General features: G+C 43.6%; 1 protein-coding gene across 2 annotated transcripts in view; it reads left to right on the top strand.

The window, feature by feature from the left end:
- The window catches only part of CYYR1 (cysteine and tyrosine rich 1), a 183,732-nt gene extending 172,511 nt beyond the window's left edge, over positions 1 to 11,221 (top strand). For both annotated transcript variants that reach the window (XM_069760865.1, XM_069760866.1), the window contains one exon: positions 10,274 to 11,221. In XM_069760865.1, coding sequence (XP_069616966.1) covers positions 10,274 to 10,407 — 134 coding nt within the window. In that variant the 3' untranslated portion in view covers positions 10,408 to 11,221. The remainder of the gene's footprint in view (positions 1 to 10,273) is intronic.
- Positions 11,222 to 12,333: the final 1,112 nt, after the last annotated feature.

Raw genomic sequence — 12,333 nt, forward strand, 5'->3', positions numbered from 1 at the left:
ATCTCAATTTTGCCAAAAAACATCTTGATGATCCCAAAACATTTGGGAGAATACTCTGTGAACTGACAAGACAAAAGTTGAACTTTTTGGAAGGTGTATATCTCATTACTTCTAATGTAGAAGTAACACAGCATTGAAGAAAAGGGCCATCATACCAACAATAAAATATGGTGGTGGTAGTGTGATGGTCTAGGGCTGTTTTCCTGCTTCAGGACCTGGAAGACTTCCTGTGGTAAATTAAACCATGAATTCTCCTGTGTTCCAAAATATCCTGAAGGAGAATGTCCGGCCATCTGTTCTTGACCTCAAGCTGAAATGCACTTGGGTTACACAGCACGACGATGATCCAAAACACAGCAGCAAGTCCACCTCTGAATGGCTTAAGAAAAACAATATTTAGACTTTGGAGTGGCCTAGTCAAAGTCCTTCCTGACCTTAATCTGATTGAGATGCAGTGGCATGACCTTAAAAAGGTGGTTCATGCTCGGAAACCTTCCAATGTGTCTGAATTACATCTCTGCAAAGACTAGTAGGCCAAAATTCCCCAAGAGTGTTGTGAATGACTCCATGGCAGTTATCGCAATCGCTTGATTGCAGTTGTTGCTGCGAAGGGTGGCCCAACCAGTTTTTAGGTTTAGGGGTCAATCACTTTCTCACAGGGCCCTGTTGGTTTGGATTTCTTTTTCACTAAATAATAAAGATCCTCATTTAAAAACTGCTGTTTGTGTTTATTTGTGTTATCGTTGGCTAATATTTCAATTTGTTTGATCTGAAACATTTAAGTGTGACAAACATGCAAAAGAATAGGAAATCAGGAAAGGGGCAAACACTTTTTCACACAGCTGTAAATCCCATCAAGAGCTGTAGGGATATTCCCCTCTTCATAAATGGGTACTGTTGGACAAAGCTTGTAATATCAGCAATTTTGCAATTTACTCCTTATTTAAATGTTCAGCCATTATTAAGATATTAAAGGGAACCTGACCCAAGTGTTGTCCTGTGTCACCTAGAACTATCACCTTATTTAGTGCCTGTGCTGCATTCCATAAATGGTTATATAACCTCCTGACTCCCCCTGTGCACCCCCCCAAAAACCTATTAAAGTTCTCCCATGCTGTATGTTGATCCTGTCTGTCCGATTCAAGGGGCATCCATTCTGTGCTCTCTATCTCTCCTCCCGGCTGCTGCTTGCCGTCCTCCTGTTTTTCTGTACATGTTTGACGCCTATGTGGCGCCCCAGGGTCCTGGTCATCACAGTAGCATTGCTTTTCTCACGGGGAGAGTGATGTGACATTTGGAAGCGATGAAGGATATCTTTTATCAGGTAATCACCATACACACAACATGTTCACACTCCAGGCCACAAGGGAGAGCTTTTGATCCTATTCCTAGGTGACTCCCCTATATATTGTGGTTTAGAGGGAAAGAGGGGTTAGTGTTGTGAATTATGCTCTTGGGCTCCCTCCGGTGGTTATGAGTGGTAGTGCTGCTGTCTTTGGATCACAGCATTTATCAGGTGTGTCCACTTATTGCAATTTGGACTGGGCTATTTAGTCTTGCTTGATCCTTTAGTCAGTGCCAGTTGTCCATTGTTTTTGGAGGATTCACATCCATACCTGGTCTCTCCTGTTTTGCTGTTGATTTCAACAAAGATAAGTTCTGGCTTTGTTTTTGCTGTCCACATGCTGTGGACCTTATAGTTCAGTGCATTTTCATGTTTTGTCTTGTCCAGCTTTGTCTGTGAAGGATTTTTTGCAGCCAAGCTGTGTCTCTGGAGATGCAGATATACCCTCCATGTCTTTAGTCAGATGTGGAGATTTGTATTTTCTGTGGTGGATATTTTCTAGTGTTATAATACTGACCGCATAGTACTCTGTCCTATTCTTTCTTTTTAGCTAGAATGGCCTCCTTTGCTAAATCCTGATTTCAGTCTGCGTATGTCATTTCCCTCTCCTCTCACAGTCAATATTTGTGGGGGGCTGTCTATCCTTTGGGGATTTTCTCTGAGGCAAGATAGTTTTCCCGTTTCTATCTTTAGGGGAAGTTAGTTCTTAGGCTGTGTCGAGGTGTCTAGGGAGTGTTAGGTACATCCCACGGCTACTTCTAGTTGCGGTGCTAAGTTCAGGGTCTGCGGTCAGTACAGGTACCACCTTCTCCACGTCTACGACTACGTCTACGACTACGTCTCATGCTGCTCCTAGGCCACCAGATCATAACAGTACAACTGGCCAACAATGAGTTAAATGCATCTCAGAAGAAGGGAAGGAAAGTGCTGAGCCATTTTTTTTTCTGTAGTCTGTTTTGTCTTTCCTTCCCTCTTTTCCTCTGGGTGGCTCAGGAGTTTGGCGCTGGCATGGAGGTTCAGGAATTGGTTTCTCGTGTGGACCAACTTGCTGCTAGAGTACAGGGTATTTCCGATTATATCGTTCAGACTCCGGCTTTAGAGCCTAGAATTCCAACTCCTAATTTGTTTTTTGGGGACAGGTCCAAATGTTTGAGCTTTAAAAATAACTGTAAACTGTTTTTTGCTCTGAAACCCCGTTCTTCTGGTGATTCCATTCAGCAGGTTAAAATTGTTATTTCCCTGCTGCGTGGTGATCCTCAGGATTGGGCATTTTCCCTGGAATCTGGGAATCCTGCTTTGCTTAATGTAGACACCTTTTTTCAGGTGCTAGGGTTATTGTATGATGAACCTAATTCAGTGGATCATGCAGAGAAGACCTTGTTGGCCCTGTGTCAGGGTCAAGAAGCGGCAGAATCGTATTGCCAGAAATTTAGAAAATGGTCGGTGTTGACTAAATGGAATGAGGATGCCTTGGCGGCAATTTTCAGAAAGGGTCTTTCTGAATCCGTTAAAGATGTTATGGTGGGGTTCCCCACGCCTGCTGGTCTGAGTGATTCTATGTCTCTGGCCATTCAGATTGATCAGCGCTTGCAGAGTTGTGCACACTGTGGCGTTGTCCTCCGAGCGGAGCCCTGAGCCTATGCAGTGTGATAGGATTTTGTCTAGAGCTGAACGACAAAGATTCAGGCGTCAGAATAGGTTGTGTTTTTACTGCGGCGATTCTGCTCATGTTATTTCTGATTGCCCTAAGCGTACAAAGAGAATCGCTAGTTCTGTTACCATCAGTACTGTACAACCTAAATTTCTATTATCTGTTACCTTGATCTGCTCATTATCGTCATTTTCTGTCATGGCATTTGTGGATTCAGGCGCCGCTCTGAACTTAATGGACTTAGAATTTGCCAGACGTTGTGGTTTCCCCTTGCAGCCTTTGCAGAACCCTATTCCTTTAAGGGGGATTGATGCTACACCGTTGGCTATAAATAAACCTCAGTTTTGGACACAGCTGACCATGCGCATGGCGCCAGCCCATCAGGAAGATTGTCGTTTTCTGGTGTTGCATAATTTGCATGATGATATTGTGCTGGGTTTTCCATGGTTACAGGTACATAATCCGGTGTTAGATTGGAAATCTATGTCTGTGATTAGTTGGGGTTGTCAGGGGGTTCATGGTCACGTTCCTTTGATGTCAATTTCCTCTTCCCCCTCTTCTGAAATTCCTGAGTTTTTGTCAGATTTCCAGGATGTATTCGATGAGCCCAAATCCAGTTCCCTTCCACCGCATAGGGACTGTGATTGTGCTATTGACTTGATTTCAGGTTGTAAGTTCCCTAAGGGCCGACTTTTCAACCTGTCTGTGCCAGAACATGCCGCCATGCGGAGCTATATTAAGGAGTCTTTGGAGAAGGGGCATATTCGGTCATCTTCTTCATCATTGGGGGCAGGTTTTTTTTTGTTGCCAAGAAGGATGGCTCCTTGAGACCCTGTATTGATTATCGCCTCTTGAATAAGATCACGGTCAAATTTCAATACCCTTTGCCTTTGCTTACTGATTTGTTTGCTAGGATTAAGGGGGCTAGTTTGTTTACTAAGATTGACCTTCGAGGGGCATATAATCTTATTCGTATTAAGCAGGGTGACGAATGGAAAACTGCATTTAATACGCCCGAAGGCCATTTTGAATACCTTGTGATGCCATTCGGACTCTCTAATGCCCCATCTGTGTTCCAGTCCTTCATGCATGATATCTTTCGGAGTTATCTTGATAAATTCATGGTTGTATATTCGGATGATATTTTGATTTTTTCCGATGATTGGGAGTCTCATGTGAAACAGGTCAGGATGGTATTTCAGATCCTCCGTAATAATGCTTTATTTGTGAAGGGGTCGAAGTGCCTCTTTGGAGTGCAGAAGGTTTCTTTTTTGGGCTTCATTTTTTCTCCCTCATCTATAGAAATGGATCCGGTTAAGGTTCAGGCCATTCATGATTGGGTTCAGCCCACATCTGTGAAGAGCCTTCAGAAATTCTTGGGCTTTGCTAATTTTTATCGTCGTTTCATTGCCAACTTCTCCAGTGTGGTTAAACCTCTAACCGATTTGACGAAGAAAGGCGCTGATGTGATGGATTGGTCCTCCGCGGCTGTTTCTGCCTTTCAGGAGCTTAAACGCCGATTTACTTCTGCCCCTGTGTTGCGTCAGCCGGATGTTTGTCTTCCATTTCAGGTTGAGGTTGACGCGTCTGAGATTGGGGCAGGGGCCATTTTGTCTCAGAGGAATTCTGATCGTTCCTTGATGAAACCGTGTGCCTTCTTTTCTTGGAAGTTTTCGCCTGCGGAACGCAATTATGATGTCAGCAATCGGGAGTTGTTGGCTATGAAGTGGGCATTTGAGGAGTGGCGACATTGGCTTGAGGGGGCCAAGCACTGTATTGTGGTCCTGACCGATCATAAGAATCTGATTTACCTCGAGTCTGCCAAACGACTGAATCCTAGACAGGCTCGATGGTCCCTGTTTTTCTCCCGTTTTGATTTTGTGGTCTCGTATCTTCCGGGTTCTAAGAATGTTAAGGCTGATGCCCTCTCTAGGAGTTTTTTTCCTGATTCCCCTGGGGTTCTTGAGCCGGTCGGCATTCTGAAGGAAGGAGTGATTCTTTCTGCCATCTCCCCTGATTTACGATGGGTTCTTCAGGAATTTCAGGCTAATAAACCTGACCGCTGTCCAGTGGGGAAGCTGTTTGTTCCTGATAGATGGACTAGTAAAGTGATTTCTGAGGTTCATTGTTCTGTGTTGGCTGGCCATCCTGGGATTTTTGGTACCAGAGATTTGGTTGGTAGGTCCTTTTGGTGGCCTTCTTTGTCGTGGGATGTGCGTTCTTTTGTGCAGTCCTGTGGGATTTGTGCGTGGGCTAAGCCTTGCTGTTCCCGCGCTAGTGGGTTGCTTCTGCCTTTGCCGGTACCTGAGAGACCTTGGACGCATATTTCTATGGATTTTATTTCAGATCTTCCGGTTTCCCAGAGGATGTCGGTTATCTGGGTGGTTTGTGACCGGTTTTCTAAGATGGTTCATTTGGTACCTTTGCCTAAATTTTCTTCCTCTTCTGATTTGGTTCCGTTGTTTTTTAAGCATGTGGTTCGTTTGCATGACATTCCGGAGAATATTGTGTCCGATAGAGGTTCCCAGTTTGTTTCTAGGTTTTGGCGGGCCTTTTGTGCTAGGCTGGGCATTGATTTGTCTTTTTCTTCCGCATTTCATCCTCAGACAAATGGCCAAACGGAGCGAACTAATCAGACTTTGGAAACTTATTTGAGATGCTTTGTGTCTGCTGATCAGGATGATTGGGTGGCTTTCTTGCCATTGGCCGAGTTTGCCCTTAATAATCGGGCTAGTTCTGCTACCTTGGTTTCGCCTTTTTTTTGTAATTTTGGTTTTCATCCTCGTTTTTCTTCAGGGCAGGTTGAGCCTTCTGATTGTCCTGGTGTGGATTCTGTGGTTGACAGGCTGCAGCAAATTTGGGCTCATGTGGTGGACAATTTGGTGTTGTCTCAGGAGGAGGCTCAGCATTTTGCTAACCGTCATCGGTGTGTTGGTTCCCGGCTTCGGGTTGGGGATTTGGTCTGGTTGTCTTCCCATCATGTTCCTATGAAGGTTTCTTCCCCTAAGTTCAAGCCTCGGTTTATTGGTCCTTATAGGATTTCTGAGATTATCAATCCAGTGTCTTTTCGTTTGGCCCTTCCAGCCTCTTTTTCCATCCATAATGTTTTCCATAGATCTTTGTTGCGGAAGTATGTGGTGCCCGTTGTTCCCTCTGTTGATCTTCCGGCCCCGGTGTTGATTGATGGGGAGTTGGAGTATGTGGTTGAGAAGATTTTGGATTCTCATTTTTCGAGGCGGAAGCTTCAGTATCTGGTCAAATGGAAGGGTTATGACCAGGAGGATAATTCTTGGGTTGTTGCCTCCGATATTCATGCTGACGATTTGGTTCGTGCCTTTCATTTGGCTCGTCCTGATCGGCCTGGGGGCTCTGGTGAGGGTTCGGTGACCCCTCCTCAAGGGGGGGTACTGTTGTGAATTCTGCTCTTGGGCTCCCTCCGGTGGTTATGAGTGGTAGTACTGCTGTCTTTGGATCACAGCATTTATCAGGTGTGTCCACTTATTGCAATTTGGACTGGGCTATTTAGTCTTGCTTGATTCTTTAGTCAGTGCCAGTTGTCCATTGTTTTTGGAGGATTCACATCCATACCTGGTCTCTCCTGTTTTGCTGTTGATTTCAACAAAGATAAGTTCTGGCTTTGTTTTTGCTATCCACATGCTCTGGACCTTATAGTTCAGTGCATTTTCATGTTTTGTCTTGTCCAGCTTTGTCTGTGAAGGATTTTTTGCAGCCAAGCTGTGTCTCCGGAGATGCAGATATACCCTCCATGTCTTTAGTCAGATGTGGAGATTTGTATTTTCTGTGGTGGATATTTTCTAGTGTTTTAATACTGACTGCATAGTACTCTGTCCTATTCTTTCTTTTTAGCTAGAATGGCCTCCTTTGCTAAATCCTGATTTCAGTCTGCATATGTCATTTCCCTCTCCTCTCACAGTCAATATTTGTGGGGGGCTGTCTATCCTTTGGGGATTTTCTCTGAGGCAAGATAGTTTTCCCGTTTCTATCTTTAGGGGAAGTTAGTTCTTAGGCTGTGTTGAGGTGTCTAGGGAGTGTTAGGTACATCCCACGGCTACTTCTAGTTGCGGTGCTAAGTTCAGGGTCTGCGGTCAGTACAGGTACCACCTTCTCCAGAGTACGTCTCATGCTGCTCCTAGGCCACCAGATCATAACAGGTTAGATTGTCAGAGAGACAGAAGAGAGCAGACCGACATAGAGTGTCAGAAGGTCTGAAGGGGCCGTGCAGTCTGAAGTACTACAGCCCCTGGAAAGAGATATACAGAAGGAAAGGACATCATTCAGTGAGCGTGCAGGAGAGTGAAGCACAGGAGAGGAGATATCAGGGGAGACGAGCTACGAGCAGGCTGCCTCCTTCTGAAGCGCAGCTAACCGGTAGCCGGACCACCGAGGTTGTAAGGAACTCTAAGATTTACAGCAGAGACCGGCAGGACAGCTGAACTGCAAGTTACCTTTCCGCCACACACACCTGAAGACACAGTAACATATAGAGCCCGGGGAGTGATAGAGTACCTGTAAAAAGGCTCGAGTTACCTGTCATGCAGGTATTGTCCTATCCTATATGGGTGACAGAGAACATCTGTGAGGACCTTATCTGAAGTCATAGGCAGTAAGGGACTATAACACCACCGCGCTAGAGGAAGGCTTTTAACTCCACCTGGTAAAGGGGACTCTGGATTCACTTCCAAGCCGGCCGGACCCTGCCTACCCTGTGATCTGGTGCCCTGGACTGTGGCTGCCCAATGTCTTCAGTAAACCAGGTAAAGTGACTGCAAACCTGTGTCCTCCTTCTTTACTGCACTATTCACCATCTTGCATTTACACACTGGGAGCCCTAAGGACACACTTCACCTGTGGGAAGTTATACCATCTAGCTGCCATAACATCACCCCAGCGGACCCCTTAAAGCAACATCGGTCCCCACTGACCGAATACTACAGGTGGTATCATGAGCATAAACTTTATTCTGTTCCCCTTTTACATGGGCGCCCAAGGCCATGGACCAGGTTGCCACCGTGGCATCCCCCTGTGAACGCTGGACCTGGTACCGGGTACCCCACAGCCCTGGAGGGCAAGTCACCTACACCATCATGCAAATTGGCTAAGCGAAATACCACGCCTGCACATAGAAATCGTCAGCTCGCTCCTGTTCACCATGCTATGCCCTTCTGTGGGCAGAGCCGAAAACATCAGTGCGCATGCACTGAATCTGTCAGTAGGTTTTTGCTTTGTAATCTAACGACAGCATGATGTAGGAACAGAGACTCTGATTCCAGTGATATATCACTTATGTTACTGGGTGCAGCAGTTGTGATCCAATCACAGTTTTCTCTGCTGCAGATCTAGCAGAGCTCTGAATGCTGAGCTCTCTATAGCCCCGCCCACACCACTGATTGGCTGCTTTCCATGTACATTCTATAGTGACAAAGAGCTGCTAAACATAGTTCTCTTAAAGAAATTGCCACTGCTTGGCACAGTAGATAGCTGAGGACGAAATGGTTTTAAAAGAAACAGATGCAGATTATATTTTTTTTTTTTACTAATTCCAACATTATTCAAGCATTTCCCATTTTAAGGACATGTAATTACTTCTATTATCAGTTGTATTTAGTTATACATTTTGCATTTGCTGTAACTTTTTGTGATGTTTCATTTCATTTTACAATCTAAATTTCTATTGAATTTTAATTTGCAAAATGAGAACATTTGCGGATGAAAATAATCATTATCACCTCCTGAGCGATTTCTATTTTTAAGAGAACCAAGAGTGCAGATACATCATTTACACTCTTAGTGCAGCCGCGCCATCACTTATTTCCTGCACCGGTTTAATATGATGACTATTACATGGAAGGTGATTTTGAGTTATTATATTTTATCTCAGATTCATTCTAAATGAATCTCGTGTGTCTTTTTTCACTCCTGAATAAAAATGAACGAATGTCCCAAACTTCTATTACATATTATCTCCTATTCGCCCAGGAAATGTTAGTGGAATTTTAAAGGCATGTACTATGGCCGGAGGTCTCTCCAACTCCCAAATCATGATATTGAAGGGGAGGAAAGGGGTAGAAAAATTGTATTATTATTTGTTTTTTTATTTCTGTGCAGAAAAAGAGAGAGGAAACAAGTTTTGACAGGGCGTGATAGAATTTGGAGATATAAATCGCATCTCATCCATTGCTCCCAAAAATGTAACAGTGATGCCATATGTAATAATAAAAATTAAAAAAAAGATTATTATTATTATTTGTAAAAACTTCACATGTAGTCATGTGCAATGCCAGAAAAAATGCCAAGGATAAGAATTGCTGTTATTTCTTTTAAAAACATGCCCAGTAAGAATCCAGCTTAAAGGGAATCTGTCAACCCCTCCCAAGGAAGAATATGACCTATTAATATGGGCATACAGGTAATAGAAATATTGCATATTAATGGTCTTGTTGTTGAGAAATGTTATATTCTTTCCTCATGCTAATGATTTCTTCTAGGCTCCAGGGTGTGCATTGCTTGGAAGACATCCCTGCCTCCTGTCTTCATTATAATCCTACCACCTCCCATGCACGTCAGTTGTCGCGCCTGCGCCTTGCACTCCCTCCACATGCCATAGTTTTTTCCTCCCTTCTGTGGGCACTGGACTCAGGGATCTTCTGCGCAGGCGCTGGTGACTTCCGCTCCAGTGACCTCCGGTGTGCATGCCGATAAGGTGCTCTCCCAACTTCCTCCCTGAATAGTCATCACTATGTACACATGGTTCCTAGCAATGACTGTGCAGGGAGGAAGTGGGGAGAGCATCTTATCGGACTGCACACCGGAGGTCACCGTGACTCGCCTACGCAGAAGATCCCTGAATACAGCGCCCATAAACAGGAGGAAAAGGTACGTATTATGGAGAAAGTGCAGGACACAGGCGCGGGATTCCGGTGCCAACACTGAGGTGCATGGGAGGGGGGTCATATTACAATGAAGACAGGAGGCAGGGATTTCTTCCAGGCACCGCACGCCCCGGAGACTGGAAGAAATCATTAGCATAAGGAAACAATATAAGATTTCTCGGCAACAAGACCATTAATATGAGGCATACAGGTAGGACTAGTGTAACATTTTTATTACCTGTATGCCCATATTAAGAGATCATATACGTCCCAGGGGGACAGATTCCCTTTAAAAGCCTTGTCCATGTTTGACTGGCGAGTTAAAATGAATTGAGTTAACGGTGTTTTTTTATATTTGTTTTTTCATTCTCTATTTTTTCCCTACAGTTTCGCCTCCACCTTACAGCTATGAATATGAGATGGAGTATCCTATCGACTTACCTCCGCCATATACTCCGACTCCTCCAGTGCCTCGACAATATCCTCCTCCTCCTCCATATCCCGGACCACCAAGAAAATAACATTCCAAGTCTGCGACAACGCCATAGAAACGTTTTAAAACTGAAGCGGTTACCCAGGATTGGAAAAATATTGTTTCTTTTTTTATAAGCAGCGCCTCACTTATCCAATGGTTGGGTCTGGCATTACAGTTTTCAAGTGAAAGCGTTGCATTACCAGACACAGTCCGTGGATGAGGGTGGCGCTGTTTCCTGGAGACATTTTTCCAGTCTTGGAGAACCCATTTAAAGTGATGTATAGGAATAGAGAAGGCAGGCTTCAACCCTGTGCAATATCTGCGACGTTTCCTACATTTTCCAGCCTTATATCCTGAAGTGCTTGAACTCAATATCCACTCCATATTCTAAATACATTATTTATTTTTTTCTGTGAATTGTATTTGTGAGAATTTCTAAGACTTTGATAAAGAAAAACTAGAAAAGGAGAAAAAAGTGCCAACGTTTTCTTACAGAACAGTGCTACTTTCACGTGGACCGTGCATTACGATGGTCCGTCATGGGCAAAAATACGTTTTTAATTAAAAAAAATGTAAAAAAAAAATAATAAAATCTTTCTGTTAATAAAAGTGTAAATCCAGAAAATCTGCTTAACCATCATCTCACTGCTCTGGGGCGTGACTTGTTAAAGGAGTATTCCCACCATGTGCTGGAATTTTCAGGATATGAAAATCATGATCGGTGGGAGAAGCATCGTCTTGGAACCCCCCAACAATCCTATAAATGAAGAGACCAGTGTCCCCTTTGGCTTTTGCCTTTCTTGTTCCATTTTATTTGTTATTCCTATTGGAGATTTATAACAATAAAAAATTGAAAACTGGATGTTACTATTCTCTTTGTTTAAAGATGAATAAATAAACTATCAGTGCTGATTGGACAAGTTCAGACAGTGCAGTGACCCCCAATGGGTAACACCCAATTGTCAATTATTCATACATTTCTAGTGGAAATAACAGAGGAACAGAAAGTTGTAAAAAAACAATGTTTGAGGATTAAGTTTTCAGAATGCAAGTATTTACAAAAAACAGACGTCAGGAAAAGTGACAGATCCTGTTTAAAGGGATCCAATGACTATACTTTTGCATACGGAACTAGTGGTATGGCTGTATAGGTGCTCGTCCCCCAATGAAAATGACACCTTTTTTGTACAAATCCGATGTGCCAGTCATGAGAAATTGAATGCAGAAACTATATGAAAATCAGGCTGGAAATGCAGTGGAGGCGTGTCAGTGCACTTTAAGGAAGCTGTCTAATGCATTGACACGCCCCAGTGCTCTTCAGCCTGATTTACGCATAGCTTCTACATTCGATTTCTCATGACTGGCACATCGGATCTCTACAAAAAAGGTATCATTTTTATTGGGAGACAAGCGCCTTTACAACCATATCTCTATTTCCATATGTAAACAATTGCTGACATGTTTCCTTTAAGTTTAATGGAAGCTGTATAAGTAATTCTACAATGAGCTGCCGATAGCGGTAGCTGAAGAGAGACACAACCTGACAGCGAATACCTGTACATGCTGCCTGGGGTCCATTATGTCAGCCAGGTAGGTTTCGCTCTTGGACATTTCAGAGAAAACATACTTCTGAAAGGCAGCAGGGAACTAAATCTACAACAGGGCCGACTAGTCTGATGCAGGTCATCAGTGGCTTGTCGTCGCCCCACTTCTCTATAGTGACACCCTATGTGTGTGTATATTGAGAGAGGGTTAAATAAATATAGGTTCTTTCTGAAACGCCGCGATGTTGGACAGTAAAACATACCTGGCTGCAGTGATAGAGCCACTGATACATCCATGATTCGGGCAGCATAAGTCGGCTGTCGGGTTATTTTTAAAGTTGTTTCAGATATCAGAACATTTTAAGCTAAGGAGGAAAATACCATGAATTAATTAAAAAATCATTACTCATCTGATAAATGTTTCTTTG

The sequence above is a fragment of the Ranitomeya imitator genome, chromosome 3 (genome assembly GCF_032444005.1).
Source record: "Ranitomeya imitator isolate aRanImi1 chromosome 3, aRanImi1.pri, whole genome shotgun sequence".
NCBI lineage: Eukaryota > Metazoa > Chordata > Amphibia > Anura > Dendrobatidae > Ranitomeya > Ranitomeya imitator.